The following is a 24,238-nucleotide window of genomic DNA, read 5'->3' on the forward strand; positions in this document are numbered from 1 at the left end:
CCCTGGTGAAGAGTCACAAATCAGTATCACAAGTGATGTATCATGTTCATCCTCACAACTTCAAACTGTAATTTTTATGCAGTTTTTTGCTTCTTTGTGTGGTTAAGAGACTGACGAGTAGTGTGTATGCATGAGCTGTGATTTTACAACACAGAAAGGGATGGTCGTTGTTGGATGGAGTCAGGAGAGGAGCCTGTGTGAATCTGAATGTGTTGTTGCACCAGCCTGTTATTACAGCTTCATCCTGTAAGTGACACCTAAAGAAGAGCCCTGTCTTATTCTAATTGTCACATGCTTGGTGATTATACACATTAAATGTTCACTTGTGAGATAACAGGACAACCTCAGCCAAATAACAGGGCTCCGTGAGAGAGGCTGAGACGTGTTATTTTCATTTTCATCCGAGTTCCACCTTGTTGTTTTTTTTCATTATTTGCTCGGTAAGGGCAGACAAGTGTTCAGACTCAGCATTATGCAAGCATTTGTCACTGTCTGTGTCAGTCTTTGTGTTGGACCAGAGCGAGATTGTGAGATAGATGATGAATAGAGAGGAGCTGCTCTGTCGTGATTGAGTGTTTACATGTCGGTTCGGCTATTCTTGTGTATTCCCTCTGGCTCACAGCCCAAAGCCTTAATACATTTCTCTTTTTTACTGCCCTGCACCATGCATTATTGAACCAACATGACCAACACCACAAGAGACAACACAATAGAGTGCGAGTGGGAGTCTGTGTGTGTGTAAGACAGTGAATTTCCATGTGTCACAAATCTCTCTCTGAGTCATGGTCTGTCTAAATGTCTAAATAGCCTCATTCATCGCTGCAAGTTAATATTATTCATAAAATTTTCTGTAAAAGAGGCCTTTTTTGTTCTGCCAGACTAATAATTACCCTAAGCCTCTCCAGGTTCACTCTGTTTTATCTGAACATGTCTGTTTCTATCTTTTTGTCCCGTGTTTCTGATTGATTTAAAAAGGTAACTGCAGTGACATAGATGCATCACAGACCTTAAACTCCCCGCCCTGAGATTTTTATTGGCTGTTTTAAAGTTACTCCTCTTTTCCCAGTAGTTAGCTGTCTCCCTCCCTGGCTCCCAACACAAGTTCCTCAAGTGTCACCATACTCCTGATTGTTTAAGTGGGTTCTCCTTTAGAGAACTTCCAAACCTGTGTGTCGTTGTAACTTGTATCTGTATCTCCTCCTCCACGCAGCCCAACCGACAGTCGCTACGCCTCGTCAGGCGAGTTAAGTCGAGGCAGCTCTCAGCTCAGCGAGGAGTTTGTCCCCGAGGACGGTGAGAGCTTGCGAGGTTCAGAGTTTTATGATGAGAATGACTCCTACCACTCCTGCCACTCCTCCGTCAGCTATGGCAAAGGGGACTCACCTGGCTGGGATGGGGAGGATCCTCAGGGCGTCTACAGCGACGATGGAGGCTACCTTAAAGATGGAGGGGAGGAGGGGGCCTTGTATGCAGAAGGAGAAGGCGACATGTACGAGGAGGAGGGAGAGTACAACTTTGAGGATGAGGAGGAGATTCCTTATGAGGAGGATGAAGATATGTATCCACTTGACGGTGCGCTCGAGGATGATCAGGAGCCCCCCTACACCCCCACTCCCACAAGCACCGCCCCCACCCTGTTGCCCACCACTGATACTCTGTCCTCCACTAGACCCCCACTGGAGAAACAGGCATCATTACATCAGCAGAAGCCAGGCCAAGATCAGATCCAGCCTCCCAGCACTGCCCCTGGTCTACTTCCAGAGACACAGGAAGAAAAGCTGCCCCCTTTCAGCCCTCTTCCAGAATCCATCATGCCTCCATTTACACCCAGTAAACCAGAGCTATCTACCACCGACACATTCACCCCAGAGACAGAACCACAACTTCCAACCCCAGATACAGAGCTCCGAGAGCTGGAGCTGGAGCCTAAGCCTGAGGTGCTTCCTGAAGATCTTCAACTCCCTGACCAGCCTCCAGTGGAGCCTGAGAGTGTCCCCACAGCACCTGAAGAGAAAACAGAACCACCTGCTCCAAGGTAAACACTGTTCATACTCTGTCAGCCTCAGAGAGGGAAAACAAGCTCCCACTCTCTGTGAACACTACACACAGCTTCATTTGCTACATTTTATACACAGATGTTGATTTTGCAGTTTATTCAATCATCAATAAAATTTCTACCAGACACTGGTATTAACTCAAATAATTCACACATGAAAAGAAATCACAACGTTCAAAAACCCCATGCCATGATGCTTCCACCTCCAAACTTCACAGTTGGTTTAGTGTTTTTTTGGTGATGTGCAGTGCCATTTCTCCTCCAAACATGGTATGTAGTATGACAGCCCAAAAGTTCAATTTTGGTCTCATCTGACCAGACAACATTCTCCCAGTATTCTACAGGCTTGTCAAGATGCTGTTTAGCAAACTTTAAACCAGCTTCAACATGCCTTTTCTTGAGGAATGGAGTCTTGCAGGGTGAGCGTCCATAGAGGCCATGGCAGTGGAGTGCATTGCCTTTTGTTTTCTCTGTAACAATTGTACCTGCTGCCTCCAAGTCTTTCTGGAGCACTTTCAGGGTGGTCCTTGGCTCGTTGAGTACTCTTCTGACTATCTTTCTGACTCCCTGGTCAGAAATCTTGCGAGGAGCTCCTGTGCGTGGCCTGTTGATGGTAAGGTGGTGCTTCTTCCACTTGTGAATAATGGCCCCAACAGTGCTGACTGGAATATTCAGGTGCTTTGATATAAGTCTGTAACCAGTTCCATTCTGATGCTAAGCAACAATCAGGTTGTGAATGTCTTAAGAGAGCTTTTTGCCTTTACCCATCATGAGGTGTGTCGTATTTAACTGCTTGGTGAAAAAACAACGTTTTTTATAGGACCATCAATTTGCTCTAGCCCAGCTGATGGTGGTTTGCACTAATTGTAAGTTCAAGTAATAATTACTGACAGATTTCAGGTGGTATGGTGCATTTCCTTGCCAAAGTATACAGCCTTTCCATGGTGTGTTCAATACTTTTGTCCTGTGTTATTGTACTTAATTCCACAAAATCGTTAATTATGGACCTGACAGTGTGATTTCTTTTCATATGTGGATTATTTGAGTTAATACCAATTTCTGGGAGAAATTTCATTTCAATTGCAGCTTTGGAAATAAATGTAATGAGAAAAAAGTTGATGCATTCAATACTTATTTCCCCCATTGTACATGAACAACTTTTTGAAAATGCTTCCTCTAACATCCTTTCAGCTTCCCAAAAAGAGAAATGATGGAACCTGGTCCTGCGAGGGCCAAGGCGAACTGGCTCAGACTCTACGGCAGAGTACGACTACAGCTGCAGGAGGTACATCTTGTCTGTCTCTTTGTGTGTCTTTATGTATGTAGTTGTGCGCTTTTACAACATGTTTCATGTAGATGCCTTGCCTCTAAAAAAAGAAGTTGATGTGTCTTTGCTTTAAATCTCAAGGCTATAGTTTGACTTGCTGCATCAGCTCCTGCATGTCGAACTGCTACTTTTTCTCCTTCTTGTGTTGACCAAAATTTGTTCCTGTTTTTGTTTTTTGCTGTGGAGTTTATGACTGTCTTGTCTTTATTCGATAGTTTCTGTTTACCCCTTGTACTGTTTTGCCATTTCATTATTTTCTTTTCAGTTTTTTGCCATCCTCATAGCGATTTGCATGTTGTCCATTCTGATTACCCATGGCTGGAGCAGACGCTCAGGTGGGTGTGGTCGGTAGTGTGTCAATCAATCTGGTTTATGTTGTGTCTGTCATTTGTGGCTCATAATTTTTTTACTGAGAGCTAGGCGGCACATAGTACGCTGTTGTATGCCTGCTGAGTGGACTTTTATAACAATAGACACTTTTCTCTGTGTGTCACTGTTTGATCATGCAGACAAAGACCATGTCTCTCTATTCAAGAGCAGATAGAATTAGACATTTTTTAAAGTGATTACACGAATGGCCATCTGGCTTTATTCTAGGTTTACTGTGATTCTCAAACACAGAGAATCCATTTGATGTTAACAGTGGCTTCTCTCAGACAAAGCTCAGTGAGACCACTGTCCTGATCTTCCTCTTTTTCCTGTATCCCCATTTTAACTCTTTTACTTTTATTAATCATTTGTGATATTTTTAGTTACTATTAACTACTCTAGGAAGGAGTTTCTTTATGAAGTACAGCCACCTTTTGTTTTCTACTTAAAAAGCAATTTGAATGCATAATGCTACAGATCTAATGGCCCCCTGCGCTCATATTTTCATCTCAAATCGTTTCATTTCTCTTTCTTTCCCCAGGCAAGAGGAGAAAGTGTTGGAATAGCCTCTTTGCTGTTATCAGCAGGGTAAGTAACCATGACACTGTTACTACTGCAGTCATTGGAAATCTATACGTTGCCAGGCAAAGAGGCAAGCCACCTGCTTTAAAGTCTGAATTTGTCTAATGATCGATTCTGTCAAAGTTCTTGTTGTGAACAAGTGTAGCTGAATAAAATGTTGGTGTTAAGTCCTGCTCTGTTCTTCCTGCAGGATGGGTGGTGCTCTGTACAGCATAGACAGCATGCCAGACCTCAGGAAGAGGAAAGCAATGCCTCTGGTCAGAGATCTGGTGAGTTTCTGTTTTAATCTCTTTATAGTCCATCCATCACTACACTTAGCAGCCAGTGCAGTTCTTTGCAAAACCTCCTCCTGTTTTCCTCGTTATTCTCTACTGTCTTTTGTATCTTATGCTCTTTACTTATTGATCCTTTTTTTATTCTATCATGTGTCACTCTTAAACTCCTCTTTTTCTTTCCTTTTGAGCTCACTACGCCCACTCTTGAAACAGAAATTACAACCCTCTTAGCTCTGCAGCCTGGCAGGGTGAGCCGCAGAGCTGAGAGGCCCCCTGGCAGAGTCAGAGGTTTTCTTTGATTGGCGCTGATGTCTGCTCACTGCTGTCATAACACACTCTTCATTGACCCACACTGCCACCATCCCCATCATCCCCTGACACTGGCTCTTTATAAATAAGACTGGTGCAAATATAAGTCCTCTGGATCAATGTGCTGTGTAAATTACCTTCTGTATTGTATATTGAGACAAAAATACCCCCTCATACAGAATATGGATAGACTCTCATGATAAACACAATTGTGCCAGGTTGTCAAATGAAAAAATGAAACGATTATCTTTAAAGGTCCCATACTATGCTCCTATTCTGCAGTTTAATGTGGATCATTGATGTCTTCATTAAATGATAGTAACATGTTTTGGTCCAAATAGCCAATAAATCAAGCACAGCAGCATTGTTTCCAGGCTCTCATAGCCCCTCTGTTCAGAACGCTCTGATTTAGTGGGCGTGACCTTCATATGTAAATGAGCCACCGCTGATACCGCCCCGCTCTTCCACGTCACTGAGAGCGGCGCCACGAGCTCCGAGTGCATAATGTTTAGAAAACAGCGAAGCTCATTTACCGTAACATTACAGGCTAAAACAACAGGCTAACCACAGCTAAAGTTAGCATCCTGAAGCTAACACAGAGACAGGGGGGACACTGAGGAAAAGCTCTTACATCTGCTCCACAGCACACAGCATTTAAAATACTCACATTTCCAGGGTCCGAGGTTTGTCGGAGGATGGTTGGTAATGTACCTGGATTCAGGACCAGTCTATTCGCTAGCCCTCTGTTGTACTGTCCAAAGTTGGAAAAGCAGTCAGCCGTGAAGTGACTAGCACACACATGCACAGTTTAACTGAGTGTAGCTGGCACATTTCCTTGATTAATGAACTCTAGCCACTTAGTCTTGTCTTCTTCCGAGATGGGAAGCTTGTGCATGGAACTATGTGGCTGTTTACAGACCAAAACAGAGCAGTGATGGCTCTTCAACTTAAGCATTCTCCTTCCCGCTGGGGGAGAGATTTCTCCCCCAAATCCAAACAGCTCATTTTAGGTCAGGATTTTACATTCACAAGCACTACTAAGTACAGGTTTGGTCATTAAATATCATATTTTGTGGACTGGGCTTCATATTGGAATGGATGCTGATCAAACAGCTGTCATTCTGTCTCTTTAAATCTATTGTCACAGAGCTCAATGTGCCATTTCCTTTTACCACATCCGATCCTCCAAGCTTTACCACACACAGGTAATTAGCTGAGATGGCTGTCTTCATCACTGAAGACAGCACAGTCGGGTACTGACAGTCGGGAACAGGTGCACAGATGCTTCTCTTCCTCTCTGTCTCTTACTTTGACGAGCTGTGTGTGTCTGTTTGCGACAGGGGCTAAGATAATTGATCAGACAGGGTTGAATACTGTCTGAATAGGAAGTGATCAAAGGCTATTTCAATCCAATATCAAATGATGTTTTCTGGTCTGTTTGCACCTGTGACTTTTGATAACTGCATCATACTCTCAAAATAAGCACTTCTCATTATCACTGCATCCCCACCTTTTTTTTACAAACAAAGTCCTCACACTGTCTTTCCTTTTTGTAATATCCCAATCTCTTCTTTGCCCCCTCTCCTCTGCACTGCTACAGGCTATGGTAAGTAACTATTCAACTAATTTAATGAGCAGTTCAATAAGCAGTAAATGGATCACTTGTGAGATGCATAGAGCTTCCAGTTTGTTCTTATTATGCCTGTTTTGCAGAAACTATTCGAGGCAACAGTCTCAGACACACAGCAATTTTACACACCCTCTCATAGGCTGCACTGAGATTTGTCTTGATAACAAATAAGATATTAAAGTGGGAGCTGTGAGAAACAGACCTCTACTCTTTTCTTTCCAGTCATTGGTTCAAAACTCCAGAAAAGCAGGCATTACCTCAGCTCTGACGTCCAGCACCCTGCATAACGAAGAACTGGTCGGTGCTTATTTGCCATTATGTGTCAATTTTAGCTGAAGTCATATTAAAGTTTTTCCTGTTCTTTCCTAACCTCATTCTTCCATGTACCTCTGCAGAAGAGTCACGTCTACAAGAAGACCCTCCAGGCCCTCATTTATCCCATCTCCTGCACTACACCACATAATTTTGAGGTGTGGACAGCCACAACACCCACATACTGCTACGAGTGTGAGGGACTGCTGTGGGGTATTGCTAGACAGGGTATGCGCTGTACTGAGTGTGGAGTCAAATGCCACGAGAAGTGCCAGGATCTACTTAATGCTGACTGTCTGCAAAGTAAGTCAAATTCACCCTTATTGTTTTGTTTTTGTTTTGATTCACATTGAGAAAATAAAAAAGCATGTGCTAATGGGGTAGATACTGCTAAACTGTTTATTACCACAAATCAGGCTATATAAGAGAACGTCTACAAAGTGCATTAAAATGACAAAGATGCAACTGGTTATTTCTGGTCATATCTTACTTACTTCTTTTCAACTCCCATCATTCAGTCTTCTGATTTAAAAAAAAATTAAGTACTCAGCACTTTCAGTACATTTTATAGAACATACTTTTTAATTTTACTAAAGTAGATTTGCAGACTAGTAAGTAGCTGTACTAGTTATGATATTTTACATATAGAAGAAGGAATAATTTGTTGATCATGAAGTAATGACTCGTTATTGTTCCCTTGTCTGTGTTAAATATAATGCCACAGCTAGGAGGTAGCTAACTTGGCCTAGCATCAATACTGTGAACAAAGAACAAAATAATGTATGTTTGAAGGTTTTCGTCTGAGCAACACAAATAAAATAGTACACTTGAATCGGCAAACTTTAGTCTTGATAGAAGATTTATTTAAGTTGTTTTCTGTTTACCTGCTGCTTTGTATTCAAATGGTATTTAGTGAGATCGTGCTGACAGCCACTTGATGTTTTTTAAAGGAACGAAACCACCTCTAAAATTGTTTGACTTTTGGCTGTATAGTTGCTCCTTTGTGTGAATAATATTCCAATATCAAGCCGTCTTTCTCATCTTATCTGTATTTGTCACTGCTGAGATCAGTCTGCCACCACCTCCTTCTCTTCACTCCTACTTTTTCATTTCACTTGTTTTCTTGAGAGGATATTAAAAGCCATTTGTCTTTTGTTGGCATCCACCTCTCCCTGCCATCTCCCTCTAAGTCAGCACTTTAAAGCTTTGTAAATGTGTCAGCCTCTCATTCATGCAACAGTCCTACATCTGCTCCAGATACCAGATTTAGTGACTCTTAGAAATGTAGTCAACAAGCAATCCTTTCTCTTCCAACCCCCCGAACCCTTAAAATATTGTTGTTGTTTTTTATATTTCAAGGTTTATCGCATTTCTCGTCTTCATTTTTACTCTTTCCAGGAGCAGCAGAGAAGAGCTCCAAACATGGTGCAGAGGACCGAACCCAGAACATCATCATGGTTCTTAAAGACCGCATGAAGATCCGAGAGAGGAACAAACCTGAGATCTTTGAGCTCATTCAGGAGGTGTTCGGGATTATCAAAGCCACCCACGTCACTCACATGAAGCAGATCAAACAGAGCGTGCTGGATGGCACTTCCAAATGGTCAGCCAAGATCTGCATCACAGGTGAGAGAGGAGTCAAAATGAGCACAGTACAGTAACTCTGAAACGAGCTGGCGGGCACTGTAAACATCAAAGTCGAGGAGATGCACACGTGTCAGGTGTTTGTGTCTATAAAAAGAAGCGGGCTAGCGTTTGTATGAAGAGAGCACAGGTGGCGTTTGTAGGGCAGTAGAACAGAAGGTCAGGTGATTTTAGAGGCATCTGTTTGAATACACAAACACTGATGCACACACACGCACAAACTCATATGCAAAAAATGACCAGCTTTTAATTGTATTGTTTTCTCCTTCTTAGTGCTGTGCGCCCAGGGACTACAAGCCAAGGATAAAACCGGTTCCAGTGATCCATATGTTACTGTCCAGGTGGGAAAGACCAAGAAGAGGACAAAGACAATTTACGGCAACCTCAACCCTGTGTGGGAAGAGACATTCAACTTGTGAGTAAAGTCCTACTGTAAAATGTGTGAAGCAGTGGAGCTTCAAATAACCACTTTTTTGTGATATACTGATATGTATAGGTTGTTTTTCCTAGCTGACTGATTTATTGCTCTACCAATCAGATACTACGCAGTGAAAGAAAGTAGTAAGTTGATAGATAAAATAAATGATAGATAAATAAAAACCCAACTTTTCATTTTATACATACAGAAATTACTGTAGGTAGCAGCTTCCCCTTATTCAACATCCCCAAAATTTGTTTGATTTAAAGGAATGACTGATATATTTTTATCAACCCTACCAAGTTTGAGCCGTGGTGCAAGTGCAGATTTGCTTACTTGTTGTTTTTGTTGATAAAATTAAATGTATAGTGAATTATTGTTTACAGTGGTAATATAAAATGAGTCATCATTTTATTTTTCTGGTCATCTTGGCAACTGGTCAGTAAATCTGCTAAAACAGGTGGCTGCTTGTGACTCTGTCCATCTGCTTCTTTAGCGAATGTCACAACTCCTCAGACCGCATCAAGGTGCGAGTGTGGGACGAGGACGACGACATCAAGTCACGAGTGAAGCAGAAGTTCAAACGGGAGTCAGATGACTTCCTCGGCCAAACTATCATCGAGGTCCGCACTCTTAGCGGAGAGATGGACGTCTGGTACAATCTTGGTCAGTTGGGTTTACAGTCCATGTCACTCCTAATCTACTAAAACCAGTATTTTGTTTTCTGATGAGGATGTTTTCTAGCAGTAATCTGCAGTGACCTGTGTTCTTGTATTCTCTCTCCTCTTTACAGACAAGCGTACGGACAAATCAGCTGTTTCTGGAGCAATCCGCATGCACATCAATGTAGAGATCAAAGGAGAGGAGACGGTGGCCCCCTATCATGTGCAGTACACCTGTTTGCATGAAGTAAGCATCGTTTTTTGTGTGTCTAAACAGACTGAAAGTAGCTAAGTAGTTCACAATAAAGTCTTTTCTTACCTGTAACAAAAAAAAACAAAAAAAAATCACCAGAAACACCAACACAGATTTCCCTCAGACGGAGCATTAAGTCCATTTTAGCATTTCTGACCTGTGTTTGTAGCACTAAATCTGATGCATACATAGTATTGTTGATTGCTTATATATAGAAATATTGCTGTCATGGCAAGTTTTTCCAACTTGGCAACTGGAACACTTCTACTACGTCATTCCCACCCCCCACTTCCCAGTTCAGATGTAAATGAAATGCACCATAAGATCTCAACTTCTGTAGGCACCCCTGCGTAAAACATTCACAACACAACAACCATTTTTTTTATGCCTTTTATGCCTTTTTTGATGTGTATTTGTTCACAGCACACTGAGTCGAGTTTGGTATTTCAGTAAAGCACTTTGTGCTGGATCATTACTGAGTGATTGTCTCTGTTGCTTTTTGTCCAGTACTTTTTCACCACTTTGTGTCTGTGAGTGTAGGTACATCTGTGCAAAGTCATCCCATGCCAAACAGGTTAATTTACTTGAGTGTTGTTTAAGTCTTTAATGGATCCATTTCAAATTAAACTCCAGTTAATACTCCATGAAGTTTGCTTTGCTCTCATGAGATAAAGACCACTTCCAGACATCACACACATTTCTCCTCTGGCTCTTAGCGGAAAACTGTGCTGATTGATTGTAGACCAAACACTTGTGTGCAGTCATTACTCACCCCATTACTCAGCGCAGCATAATAGCTGAACCTTAACGGACAAATGACCGCTGTTATTGCTGCACATAAGTGGCCATAAACCACACGGTGAACTCTGGATGTTAAACAGCACTCAGTGCTTGAGTAGTCACGACAGGCCTGTGTGTTGGCCTCTTAATGTTGTTTAATTGTTATTTATGTCGCAGAGCCATGAAGAGGTTATTGGACAATAAGTAGTGCTGTGCTCTGGCTCTTTATGACAAAACATAAAGAAAATTAAATTACACTTTAGAGATGACTAATGCTCAATGCCATTTTTGTTGTGACGCCAACATAAAGTTGCTTAAAACAACTGCAAACACTGAAGGTTACACACCTTCTGTCAGCATCATAAAGCCCTGACCTGTGTTCCTTTAACACAGCTACAGCCTCGTTATAATCGCATTTCCTCCACCATCTTCTTCCCTGTAGAACCTCTTCCACTTTGTGACAGACATCCAGAACAACGGCGTGGTGAAGATTCCCGATGCTAAAGGGGACGATGCGTGGAAGGTCTACTTTGAGGAGACTCCTCAGGAGATAGTGGATGAGTTTGCCATGCGCTATGGGGTGGAGTCCATCTACCAGGCCATGACGTATGTTACCGTCATAGTGCACCCCCAGCCTCTAAGTCAGGTTTCCCTTTTTTGTCCTCCCTCTAACACACCTGTCCCTCTTTCGCAGTCACTTTGCCTGCCTGTCGTCAAAGTACATGTGCCCAGGTGTGCCTGCTGTGATGAGTACTCTACTAGCTAACATCAACGCCTACTACGCTCACACCACCCAGGCAACAAACAACGTCTCTGCCTCCGACCGTTTTGCTGCTTCTAACTTTGGAGTAAGTCACAGCGAAACTGTTTGGGGTATTTTAAAATGATAAAAATGATACATTTATATAAGTTCATCCCAAAGATCAATCTTATTTACAATCAACTCAAGATCCCATTTGCTTAAAAAGCATAAAAGATATTTATTTTTGGATAAATATTTTATCTTTACTATCTTGGATCTGAATGGTGTATCAAGCTTACATTAAGCACCATATTTAGTCTGCCATGAGTGTGTACTAATGTGAAAATTCTGTCACTTTTTGATCCCAACAGAAAGAGAGATTTGTCAAGCTCTTAGACCAGCTTCACAACTCTCTGAGGATTGACCTGTCCATGTACAGGGTGAGACTGCACTTCATCATACTGCACTTACATATGACCGACCAGAAGTCTACATTTGACAGCTTTATGACACTATGATAACTATTTTGTGAGATCACTAAGGGGCATGGAAGAAATTCAGACCCTACTGCTTCTTTTTCTCCTCTTTCCTTTTCTCTCTCATTATCTCTTTCTAAAATAAGAAGTTAAAAAAAAGCAGGCAGAGATTGTTTCACAGCTCCTCTGAAACATGCACAGACACATTCAGGGAAACACTAAACTCCTACACTCAACAAGTGTGCCACTCAGCGAGGGTACTGGTGGCAGTGGATATTGTGTTACCAAGCTGCCCACACACACTGGACAAAGACTGGCATGTTGTAGTGTGTTGTGGTTCACTGTGTTTTTCATATATTTTTTGTCTGTCCTTAGAATAACTTCCCTGCCAGCAGTCCTGAGAGGCTGCAGGACCTCAAATCCACTGTAGACCTCCTCACCAGTATCACCTTCTTCAGGATGAAGGTGCGTTCCTTACCTCTGTAGTTTCCAGCCTGATGTATAAAGCAGAGGTTTATATATCTGGTGTTCAACGGGCCATGGTCAGGTGGAATAATTGGAGTCTTTGATTTGTCTAGTTGTAACTTTCTCCATCTTTTGTGTTGATGTTTGAACTTTCAGGTGCAAGAGCTCCAGTCCCCACCTAGAGCCAGTCAGGTAGTAAAGGACTGTGTCAAAGCCTGTCTCAACTCCACCTACGAGTACATCTTCAATAACTGCAATGAGCTGTATAGCCGCGAGTATCAGACAGACCCGGTAAGATTTAACTTTTCAGTTCATGTGAAGGACTGCGAGACTGTTCGTTTTTCTGTCTTTTGCCCTCTCAAAAAGGACAGTATAGTTAAAGATCATGTGGTATAAAAGTATCATTTATTGCTACATGGTACACTTGAGTCGATGCTTTTTCTTTGTTTTATCAAGCTGTAATTTCTGAAGAATGTTCCTAATGTTCCTCTCATATGATTTGCTATTTTTTGAGAAGGAATGAGGAAATTGGTCTTAGACTTACAAACTGACAAAGTTATACATTTTCTTTAGTTCATCTTAAAAAATAATTTTAAACAATATAAACAAACATTTTACTGATATTTTGTTTTTCTAAATTTGCGGCGTCTAAGTCTGTGTCTACGGCAGTGAGTCCATATCATCCTCTCCTCTCTTGGTAGTCCTGGGCATAGACTGTACAAAAAATGGACGTCCGCTTGCTCAGCTCTGAGTGAAGTCTCCACAGAAACTGCTCCCCCTGGTGGCTGGCTGCAGTATAGGTCAAAAATTCTGGCTTTCCAGCATTCCAGATGGGCTGTGGTCAAACTTTAAAAAATTATTACTCCTCGTAGAAATGTTTCTCACGTCCGATTTTTATGGTGGTTTGAAGATATCATTTGGCTGACTTGTATCCAAGTCCTCTTTTTTCTAAATAGTTTCATTTTCATTAGTTATACAAGGTTAAAAACGAGGTTTTATGTAATGTTTAACGATGATGCCAGAAGCCGTTCTCATGTCTTTTTTTAGGGGATTGTAAAATATGTCAGGAGGTAGAGTCAAAAAGTGATTTGACTCTCGAAAGAAAACTATATATATATTATTTTTGTCACCCAGCTCCACTCAGATTCTCCCAGAATCCCTCACTGTCTCCACTGCGCTGACTCTGGCACCAAACTGCTACAATGGCTGCGCCTGTGACGGGGGAATTTTGGCTTGCAAACCGTACAATGATAAATTGCGGAGCCACATTGTCCACTCTATATACAGTCTATGGTCCTGGGTCTACCATCCATCACTACTGCTTAGGAGTTCAGGGATTTCGAGAAGTTGCTTTGAGTCCTCATTAAAGTGCCAGCCCCATTCAGATCCCCTCGTGAATTTCAAATACTTTTTTTTTCCCTTGAATAAAACGTTTTATCCTGAGGGATGTTGCTATATTTTCTTGAAATCTCAACAAGATCATTCTTCACTCCTCAGCCCCTGTAGTGTTTGGCCTATTTTTTTTTTTCTTTTAGCACTTTTTTAGCTATTTCAAAGAAGTCTTTGAGACGGTTGACATTCAGAGCCTGTTAAAACAGTTTTAGCAGTGAGTGTTTAATATGTATGAGCTGATGAATTACAAACGCAGGGGAGATTTCCAAACCCAAAAAACTCTGTGTCTGATGACAGAAATGCAGTTTCCGAAATGTCTCTAAATCTAATAACAGCACTTTCTTTCTTTTTCTTATGATTATGTTTTTGATCACATGAGTATAGGTTTTATAGGTGCGGTCAGTCTTTAAGCTTGTGTGAGTTAATTGATATTCCTGTTGTGTCAACGCTCTCCCAGGCAAAACAAGGTGCTGTGCCTCAAGAGGAGCAGGGACCAAGCATCAAGAATCTGGATTTTTGGTCCAAACTGATCACACTTATTGTCTCCATTATCGAAGAGGACAAGAACTCTTACACACCCTGCTTAAACCAGTATGTCTTAAAACACCTCCTGCTTCTCTCATCAGTGTGCTCACTTATTTTCTCTCTAATTCCTTGAAGTCGTATAACATTTTTGTCTTCATCCAAAAATTCATCTTTATGTTATCTGCTGAGTCTGATTCCTGTAACTAGGAAATTACTTTTCTGCTTCTTTCCTCCCTCAAGATTCCCTCAGGAGCTCAATGTGGGTAAAATCAGCGCTGAAGTGATGTGGAACCTGTTTGCTCAAGATATGAAGTATGCAATGGAGGGTAAGTGCAAGTCACTTATTTACCAAACTGACCAAGTCCTGTCAATGTGCTCAGGAGTTTCCTGTAAGAGCTGCTTTGTGGTTCATTGTTGGCACTAATAACTAAATACAGAGTGATACAACATGAATATTAATTGTAATTAAATGTAACAATAGAGATGGAAATTTTTATTGGTCATATTTCCGGTATGTAGGGTCTTTCACCCCACAGGATTCTAGCAAAATATGGAGAGAGTTGTTTTTATACTTTTACATGTGATCAACCTTACCAGCAGAGGGTATGCAAAATATGATAATTTGTGGAATGTACAAAAAGGTGCTGTTTAATAGTCTAAAAGACTCACAGTGGCCTTCATTTATCAAACGTGCGTACGCCTGAAAAATGGGTGTACGCTCCTTTCCACGCACAGATCGACATTTATCAATCTGAACGTGGGTGACGGGTACGCTCAAATCCCACGACAGGTCTGAGTTTGTGTACGCAAGTTTCATGTCAGTGGGCATCACGGTGCAGCAAGGGAAATCTATTTGTGGAGGAGTATTATTAGATCATAAGAGGGGTAAACATTTTCAGAAATAAAAACTAATGTTCTTAGATTAATATTTAGATTGTTGAATTAGATAACGTTGCAGTGAGCTTGTTTTTACACCCAGATCTGCACCAATTCCCACGCAAGATTGATAAATGAGGGCCAGTGAGTCCATTGTTTTGTTTTATTTAAGTGATATATGTCTCATGTTTGGACTTTGAATAGCACAACTAAACTGTGAGCATAATCAAAGAAAAAAAACAAGAAGAGGTTGTTTTTCTTTTCTTTCAGCATTTTTCTGAATAACAAAATGTGATGTCTGAATGTAGATGTTGTGAGTTTGATGCAGAAAACTCGAAGTGTATGGTTTTTGAAACGTTTAATTTCACTTATGAATATATTTTTCAAAAAGTTGTGGAGTGTATATCTAACTTAATGGTTTTTACTTCTTTATGTATAATTAATATGTCATGACTGCTTGGTTATATGCTCAGGATTGAAACCTGTCATTGTTTTTTGTCTTGCAGAACATGAGAAAAATCGTTTGTGTAAGAGTGCAGACTACATGAACCTGCACTTCAAAGTCAAGTGGCTGTACAACGAGTACTGCAAAGATCTACCCTTCTTCAAGAGCAGAGTGCCTGAATATCCTGCGTGAGTGGCAGCTCACCCGTTACTGTCTGGCAACACTAGTCTTACACGAAGCACAGACTTTATACAATTCTTGAAATCCTGTGAATATATTTTCTGCTCTCTGTAGGTGGTTTGAGCCATTTGTCATTCAGTGGCTGGATGAAAATGAGGAAGTGTCTCGAGACTTTCTGCACGGTGCTTTGGAGAGAGACAAAAAAGATGGGGTAAAAGTTTTAAGCTTTTCCTTACTTATCTCCCCTTCACTCTTCTGGAAACGCTGAGTCGCTGTTGTTGTTCAGGCAGAATTACTGTAATCCATCCTTTGTACTCCCTCTGTCACACTCAAAGTTATCAAGCAGAGTTTCATCCTCCCTTCCACCCTGCTGCTCCTGCACTCTTCAAAGGAGACAAAAAGCAGCATGGACACAGAGGAACAGATGAGGACGTGAAGCAGGAAGTGTGTTAAAAACATCCTCTGAGCCTCTGAGTCAAAGTGCTTCATTACATTAAACAGCTCTTGTGAGGTTTAAAGAAGTGTTTAAGACGTGCTTGTGGGTAAGGAGGGGGTAACTCTGTGTGACAGCAAGATATTATTAGTTAACCGTCTTATTCCACAGTTTTGACTACAGGAAAGCTGTCCTCACCTCATTACCAAGACTCCCCAGAGGAGCACCCACACACTCACCTTGGGCCAATTAGGAGCAGGCTCAAACCAGCAGCCTATTACACTGAGGCAGACATGTGCTCCCACCTGCCACTGGAGTCCTGTCTGAGTGGCTGTGGGACATGTGAAGCAATGTACATGTGGAGAAAGATATCAAAGTTCCAGTTTAATATGGTCTCTAATAATCAGTTTGAATCATGATAGGGAGCTAGCTTCTCACCCAGTGCCACCTGGAGTCCTAAATCACCTGTCCCCTGTCTTCATTTTCTATCCTAGTTTTTGACTTTTTGTCCATCTTTCTCTGCTCCTACAGTTCCAGATCACATCAGAACACGCTCTGTTCTCATGTTCAGTGGTGGACGTGTTTTCTCAGCTCAACCAGAGCTTTGAGATCATCAGGAAGCTCGAGTGTCCAGATCCACAGATTGTAGGACACTACATGAAGAGATTTGCTAAGGTAGGGTTATTAAAATTTCATTTTCTTGTCAGATCACAATAAAGGTTTGTTTGAAATAAAGAGATGTTTTTGGTTTTAGCACAGAAAGCTAACTAGTTTTTGTTTTGGAAACTGATCTTCAACTGCCCCCTGACGCCTGATAACCTGTCGCTCTTTGTTGTTTCTCTCTCTAGACCATCAGCAATGTACTTCTGTCCTACGCTGACATCATCTCAAAGTGTTTTCCGAACTATATCAAAATGGAGAAAGTGGTGAGTAGTTGAACGCTTAAAAAAAGAACGATCTACATCAAGTTTTAATTAAAAAATGCTTTGTGCTGAATAACTTAACCTGTCTGAGTAACGAATAATTATTTAGTTTGGACATACTTGATATGAGAATGTTTTCTCTAAATCCTTCCCCAACAAGATGAATGCTTTACATGTAAATATTTGAGTCAGCACCGATTGGATAAACTGCTTTTGTGTCCTCAGCCCTGCATCCTGATCAATAACATCCAGCAGCTGAGAGTTCAGCTGGAGAAGATGTTTGAAGCCATGGGTGGAAAAGATGTGAGTGACTGTTTTTCTTTCTCTACTCCCAGCTGGTGTTGTTTTTAGTGTCCCATTCTGTCCCCATGTATCTGTTATGAGTTCCTTCATTTGGACCCACAGCCAGTAAATCTGACCCCCTGTGTATTTGTGTGTCTGAATGTATTTACTGTAGCTGTGTGAGGAGGCCAGTGAGATCCTGAAGGACCTACAGGTTAAGCTCAATAATGTCATGGATGATCTCAGCAGGATCTTCTCTGTAAGGTAGAGACACACACACACACAGTCACCTCAAAGATACTAACAGACATTTATGTGATGTATTTGCACAGATCTACTTTGCAGAGTCATTGAACTCTTCCTCTCTTCCTCCTCCTCCTCAGTTTCCAGCCTCATATAGAGGAGAACGTGAAGCAGATGGGAGACATCTTGGCCCAGGTCAAGGGGAACACAAATGTGGGGAATGCCAGCAGCGTGGCCCAGGATGCTGATAATGTCCTGCAGCCCATCATGGAGTTCCTGGATAGCAAGTGAGGCAGGCTGCCATTTCAGCCCAGAGAAGAAGAGATAGTTTGGCAATGGTGGCATTTGAAGTTTACAGCCTGTATGAAAGAACTGAAACTGTCAAGTCACTCAGTGGTTTTGTGCTGTTTAGAGCTAGATGCTTGGTATTTTTGCCTTGACATCTGGATTTAGACGGTTGAGGATTAAGCCTGGGCTTCGCAAAGTTATCACAGTGTTACAGTACTTTAGTGAATCCTCAAAGCGCATTCAATACCTAACTAACTGGCCTGTAGGATACACTCCACTGTTTGATTCTGATGTTCTGAATTCTGAACATTCATATCATCATTCAACACTGATTTTAAACTGCTTAATTAGTCATTCTTAAAGGTCCCATATTATGCTCATTTTCTGCAGTTTAATTTGGATCATTGATGTCTTCATGAAACGGTATTAACATGTTTTGGTCCAAAAAGCCAATAAATCAAGCACAGCAGCATTGTTTCCAGGCTCTCATAGCCCCTCTGTTCAGAACGCTCTGATTTAGTGGGCGTGACCTTCATATGTAAATGAGCCACCACTGATACCGCCCGCTCTTCCGCGTCATTGAGAGCGGCGCCACGAGCTCTGAGTGCACTATGTTTAGAAAACAGCGAAGCTCATTTACTGTAACATTACAGGCTAAAACAACAGGCTAACCGCTGCTAAAGTTAGCATCCTGAAGCTAGCTCGGAGACGGGGGGACACTGAGGAAAAGCTCTTACATCTGCTCCACAGCACACAGCATTTAAAATACTCACATTTCCAGGGTCTGAGGTTTGTTGGTGGATGGTTGGTAATGCGCTTGGATTCAGGACCAGTCTATTCGCTAGCTCTCTGTTGTACTGTCCAAAGTTGGAAAAGCAGTCGGCCGTGAAGTGACTAGCACACTCATGCACAGTTTTACTGAGTGTAGCTGGCACATTTCCTTGATAAATGAACTCTAGCTACTTAATCTTGTCTTCTTCCGAGATGGGAAGCTTGAGCATGGAACTATGTGGCTGTTTACAGCCAAAAACAGAGCAGTGATGGCTCTTTGGCATTCCCCTTCCCGCTACCGCAGGTAGAGGAGTGGGCTGGGAGGGGGTTCAGGGGTTATCTGCTCCAGTGGACCAATCAGGTCAGACTTACTCCTGATTGGTCAAAAAAGGGAATCACTGACATCGGCAAATCCCTAAAATCCAAACAGCTTGTTTTAGGTCAGGATTTTACATTCAAAAGCACTACTAAGTACAGGTTTTGTCATTAAAAAGCACATTTTGTGAGCTGGGAGGAAAGCCAAAAACCCACAAATTTCACTAAAAGACTTAATAAAGTTATTTTTGCATAATATGGGACCTTTAATATAGAAGAGACCAGCTTTTATAGGGCACATAGAGACTTAAGGCAGCTATCTCGCAGTTTTTAAATCTCCTGCTCTGACTATCTTCTTTTTTTCACTTACTGTGTTTTCTTCCTTCTGCTGTTCATTATTTATCTCTCTCTCTGACTTCCTCTGTCTCCTCCTCCTGTCAGCCTGACTTTGTTTGCTAAGATCTGTGAGAAGACTGTGCTGAAACGTGTGTTGAAAGAGCTGTGGAAGCTGGTGATGAATACGATGGAGAAGACCATCGTTCTGCCGCCACTTACAGACCAAACGGTGAGAGAACTCACACCTACCAATACACATATAGAGGCTCACAGGCGTTAATAAACGCAAAGCTAAACGTGCTGTTTGGGTCCCCCTTTACCTGACTTTGCCTGATGTCCATGCAAGCAGTGACGTTATTTTTAATCAGGATAAAACACATAAACACACATTTACTCAGTGACTTTAGGACCTCTTTCCTTTGTTGTTCCAGTAACTACATTAAGGTACCCAGCAGTGAAATCTGTAGCATGTACCACATACACTGACCCACACATGTTCAAATACACACTACTACACACCTCCATCTGCCAAGACAGCATCAAAAGGAAATGAGGAGGTGGAGAGTGAGAAAAAGGAACACAAAGGCAGACATTTTATGTGTGTTGTTATATGAGATGGTTTCTCTAACTCACAAAAGATCACACTGCTTCTGCATTACATCGACACGGCGTCCTATCCACTTTTTATCCCCCCACACATATTTAACATCGCCCCTAGTGCCTCCATTCACCCAGACAATCAAGATCAAACCCTTCAAGAAAAAAAAAGAAGAAGAAAAGGAGTGCACCATATCATTCAAACACCAGCTCATGGCTGCTCTCCAGCATGTCAGCCAATGATTATTTGGAAAGATTCGTGATTTATGAGTAACTCACTACAGAGTGGCAGAAATGTTTTGCCCAGAGGATCTGGCCCAGTTCCAAAAAGAGTCCTACATTTTGGAAAGCAGCCTCCTGTTTCCTTTTGTTTTGGATATATGTGTTCTTATTTGTGTTTGGTGATTGACTAAAGAGCCTCATATCACAGTTAATATGCTGATGATTAATCCCTTGATACATAGTGCGTATCAGCCTCTGTAAAACACATTTTCACACTAAGCCCCTGTCAGATGCTGTTTTTTAGATCGCTGAGATCAAGAAGAAAACAAAGAGGAGAAACTTTGGTTGTGTCTCACTAAAAGCTCTGAAGAAAAGTTATTTTCCATTTTGACAAGTCTTCCTGTACTGGCCCTGGTTGACTTCTCGACCTGTATCCAAAACCAGGCTTTTTACACTTGTAAATTGGTGAAACCCCCCCCCCTCCACACTTGTGTTTTTTTGACTGATGTGGGGCTCTTTGCAGCTTGACTGACCCTTTTCTCTGGTTGTTGTTGTTGTTGTGATTACAATTACATCCCGCTCCCACCGCTCTCCCTCCACAGATGATTGTAAGTACAGCACTCCTGCGTGTGTGTCTGTCTGTTCGTCCACGGTGGTTGGTTCTCTGCTATATGTGGCTGCAATCTTCCCCTGTTTTTTTACCCGACATCACACCCACACCCTCTTTCCTCTCTGACCTGTCCCATCTGTCTTTAAACTTTCTGTCTTTTCTTCTCTCCTCTCGTCTCCTCTCTTCTCCTCTCTGACACTGTCCCTCTTTTGAGAAGACAGAAGCATGGTGCATTCCTGACTGGTTCTGATAGGTCCCACACCCCACCCCACCCCCTCCCAACAATCCAATCAAAGCCCTCCTCTCTTCTGCTGTGTCTTCTTCCTGAGCACTCTCCTCGAACAGGAAGTGATACTCCTCTCTTTGCGCCTGATGTTGCCTTGTACCTTCTCATGCATTGTGTCCTTTTAATGAAACTCCGGTGGGGTGACTTGGATCTTTCGGTGGCTTGGTATCTGGTCTCATGCCCCACCTTTTTTACCTCTTTCCTACCCAAACCTTTCCCACCTGTATGAGCTGTGTCCTAACCCTCCCCCACTGCCCACTGTGGGTTTGTTGCTTGCATCTGATCTATTTCAACACTGCAGTCTTCTCTCAGTACAGTTCTGTACTGTATGTCTCTGCAGACCTGTTATGTTGGTCTGTCTTGGTTTGATTTTATGTTCTGTTCATGATGACTGTAATGCTGGTATGATGTCACTTGTCCTGATGCACAATATGTTTTTTCTCATGAGAAGCATTGGTTTGAAGTAAAGATGGTTAAAAAGAGTGAAACCAGAACACTGTAGAGAAAAAAAAACATCCTTGAGCCTTGAATTTCTTACATAAGCGACAACTTTCAAATGGTGAATAATGGATGATAGTCTTACCACATCTTCAGGGGGAATGAAGCGTCTGCAGTCAACAGGCTACAGGAGTCATTTATATTTGTCTCCACATGAGCAAAGAAAAAAAAAGTTGTGCCACAGATGAAATGATTTACAGCTTATCTTCTTATTGCCAGATTGATATCTGTGGTACATTTTTTTATTGTGCATAGAAGTATAAATTTATACCAAAAGAGGAAGAAGTGAAAATGCTTGGTGAAAAATTACATCTCTTCTTCTCACTGACTGATTTAGCTAATAAAATTTAAAAGCCTCTTTTAGGCTCGAAAAAAAAAAAACATTATTTTATCTCAATCCTATTTTACAAATGCACTTTCATATCATTAAGGTTGCACTGCTCATTGGAATTGACGTCTGATTTTTTTAAATCACAAATTGAAAAGGGTGGCTTTTTTTCACGAGTTATTGTGCTGCAATGCTGTTTATGATATTCTTGGGTTCTGGATATAGAAAAGAGTGGTACTATTAAAACTTTTTTATTTCATGTGGATTTCATGGCAGTTTATTAATTTTCCGTTTTTTCTCCCTGGTTTGAATTTTAATGTTTTAAAGTTATAGTTTTGGCTTAAAAAGCTATGTATGATTTTTCTTATTTAGGGAAACATATTAAGTTTCATCAAACTAATTCTCTGCAGTAAACAGTTAAGTGAAGAGTAAGATCTGGAGGTTCATTATTTAGCTTTAAGCATGTACAAGTTAAACAGCTAGCATAGCTTGCTAAAAATAAAGTCCTCTCAAAATAGCGGATATGGTGTCAGGGCGCATGTGCCGTGGAATTATAACAAGTTATTTGTTAATGGATTTAACACAGACAACTTGTGTGTTTCTGTGTGGCTCCAGGCAAACAGGAAGACAACTTTAGCTAAGTAATGTAGCTAACTGCTGTTTCTCTATTAATAATACAGTCCCAGCAGCTAGCTCCTGTTCCCAGCTTAGCTGTTTCTTGGCTTCAGCCACTAACACAACCAACCAATATGATAATGCACCAATCTTCTCATTTAACTACTACAAGGCTTAAGTCCCCTACTCCAAATTTTCAATTATTGCCTAACTGTAAAGAATTTAGATTAAGGAAAGGTTTTCGTTAACACACTTACACGTGCATTTAACGGCACTTACTGAATAATTCTCCCTGTTTCTGCTGCTGCTGACTTTCTAGCTTTAAATCGTCGGCACACCATTTCCAACTGACCTGAGCATGTAGTCACCGTGAAAATAGAAAAGCAACATGATAGCCTACTGTGTCGACAGAGCAGAGCGCTACATCATGAAAATATGACTTTCATATTTCTGAGCCCATAGCGTTAGCTTCCATTTACTCTTCAGGATCTATTTACTACTGTTTGTCACCAAAATAGTAAAATTGTTAAATTCTATTTAATTTTTTTTTGTTTGTTTTTTTTTTGTTTGCTTTTTGATAAGGCTCAATATTTTTGTTTATTATTTATTTATTTACTTTTTATTTATTTGTTTATTTATTTGAAGGACTAGCAAATGAAAAGCAAATCAATTGGAGTTGATATGACTGACCATAACACATACACTTGCAGTCTAGCAAAAAATGCAACATGATAGCTTTTAAATGCTTTTTCTTATGAAGCCATGAAAAAAGAAGTCAGACTGCAGGGACTGCTGAGTGCTTGAAGTATTAACCACATGCTCTCTTTCCAGGGGAGGCTGAAGAGTGCTTCTCACAGTGATGTAAGGACTAAACCCCTTTGGATCAATGTGTCTTGTCTCTCTCCTTTATGTCCTTCCTCCATGTCTTTGTCTCTTTCCCTCAGCTCGGCAGTCAAACAGAGCAGTGGAAATATTGATTTTCTCACTTTTGTTTTCACACAACATTCCTCTATAGTGCTGTTTATATGCTGTGAAATGCTACAGAGCAATGGCTGCCCACACTCCCAGCCTCACCACAGGTTATACACTCTGATATCCATCCGACATTGCAGCAAAGATACAACACAAAACCATGTCAAGGAGTTCATTCGCTCTTTCAATTGAATTTAATACCTGAGAACTCACATACCTTTAAAGGTATTTCATTTGTATGCTGCGAGCTGTCACAGAGGACATCACAGTTACAAATAGAAATAAATCCACATACACGCAGAAATGTATATAAAGCACATGTTTTTCTTTTTCTTTTTTTTTACATTGTATGTTGTTTGGGACAAACTGTTAATGACTAGATGGGTAAGCATGTACCTGCACATTTCACAACAAAAGCATATTTCAGGCTCATCTAATAGATATATTTCAAAGGGTCAGTCTGCAGCACTTACTGAAGTATTGTCTTACCAGAGAATTGTATTAGGCTGGACTTCCAGTAAATTCCTGCGTGCACCACAGTGCATCTGCAAAGCTGATATGTGGGAATGTATGAATGTGAGACTGCACGTGTGTGTGTGTGTGTGTGTGTGTGTGTGTGTGTGTGTGTGTGTGTGTGTGTGTGTGTGTGTGTGTGTGTGTGTGTGTGTGTGTGTGTGTGTGTGTGTGTGTGTGTGTGTGTCCAGGAGTGCAAGAGTATCTCTTCTTTCTACGAGCTGAGCCACTTTCCCTTCTCTTTGTACCAAAATGTCTTACTGTGTGTGCGTGTGTATGGGTTTGTGC

General features: G+C 41.4%; 1 protein-coding gene across 1 annotated transcript in view; it reads left to right on the forward strand.

Moving 5' to 3' along the window:
• unc13a (unc-13 homolog A (C. elegans)) overlaps nucleotides 1-24,238 on the forward strand; it is a 51,364-nt gene that overhangs the window by 15,031 nt on the left and 12,095 nt on the right. Inside the window, exons 11-37 of the mRNA XM_074667644.1 lie at nucleotides 1,211-2,035; nucleotides 3,248-3,341; nucleotides 4,294-4,340; nucleotides 4,525-4,603; nucleotides 6,519-6,524; nucleotides 6,771-6,845; nucleotides 6,944-7,163; nucleotides 8,259-8,486; nucleotides 8,778-8,919; nucleotides 9,419-9,588; nucleotides 9,716-9,831; nucleotides 11,060-11,223; nucleotides 11,312-11,465; nucleotides 11,731-11,799; nucleotides 12,211-12,300; nucleotides 12,457-12,591; nucleotides 14,150-14,283; nucleotides 14,458-14,543; nucleotides 15,600-15,726; nucleotides 15,833-15,929; nucleotides 16,683-16,826; nucleotides 17,000-17,077; nucleotides 17,300-17,377; nucleotides 17,532-17,620; nucleotides 17,740-17,886; nucleotides 19,415-19,538; nucleotides 23,297-23,326. Of these exons, the coding sequence (XP_074523745.1) occupies nucleotides 1,211-2,035; nucleotides 3,248-3,341; nucleotides 4,294-4,340; nucleotides 4,525-4,603; nucleotides 6,519-6,524; nucleotides 6,771-6,845; nucleotides 6,944-7,163; nucleotides 8,259-8,486; nucleotides 8,778-8,919; nucleotides 9,419-9,588; nucleotides 9,716-9,831; nucleotides 11,060-11,223; nucleotides 11,312-11,465; nucleotides 11,731-11,799; nucleotides 12,211-12,300; nucleotides 12,457-12,591; nucleotides 14,150-14,283; nucleotides 14,458-14,543; nucleotides 15,600-15,726; nucleotides 15,833-15,929; nucleotides 16,683-16,826; nucleotides 17,000-17,077; nucleotides 17,300-17,377; nucleotides 17,532-17,620; nucleotides 17,740-17,886; nucleotides 19,415-19,538; nucleotides 23,297-23,326 (3,748 nt within the window). The remainder of the gene's footprint in view (nucleotides 1-1,210; nucleotides 2,036-3,247; nucleotides 3,342-4,293; nucleotides 4,341-4,524; nucleotides 4,604-6,518; nucleotides 6,525-6,770; nucleotides 6,846-6,943; nucleotides 7,164-8,258; nucleotides 8,487-8,777; nucleotides 8,920-9,418; nucleotides 9,589-9,715; nucleotides 9,832-11,059; nucleotides 11,224-11,311; nucleotides 11,466-11,730; nucleotides 11,800-12,210; nucleotides 12,301-12,456; nucleotides 12,592-14,149; nucleotides 14,284-14,457; nucleotides 14,544-15,599; nucleotides 15,727-15,832; nucleotides 15,930-16,682; nucleotides 16,827-16,999; nucleotides 17,078-17,299; nucleotides 17,378-17,531; nucleotides 17,621-17,739; nucleotides 17,887-19,414; nucleotides 19,539-23,296; nucleotides 23,327-24,238) is intronic.

This window comes from Halichoeres trimaculatus, unplaced genomic scaffold (genome assembly GCF_033239565.1).
Source record: "Halichoeres trimaculatus isolate MK-OKI-2021-1 unplaced genomic scaffold, fHalTri1.1 fHalTri1_scaffold_4, whole genome shotgun sequence".
NCBI lineage: Eukaryota > Metazoa > Chordata > Actinopteri > Labriformes > Labridae > Halichoeres > Halichoeres trimaculatus.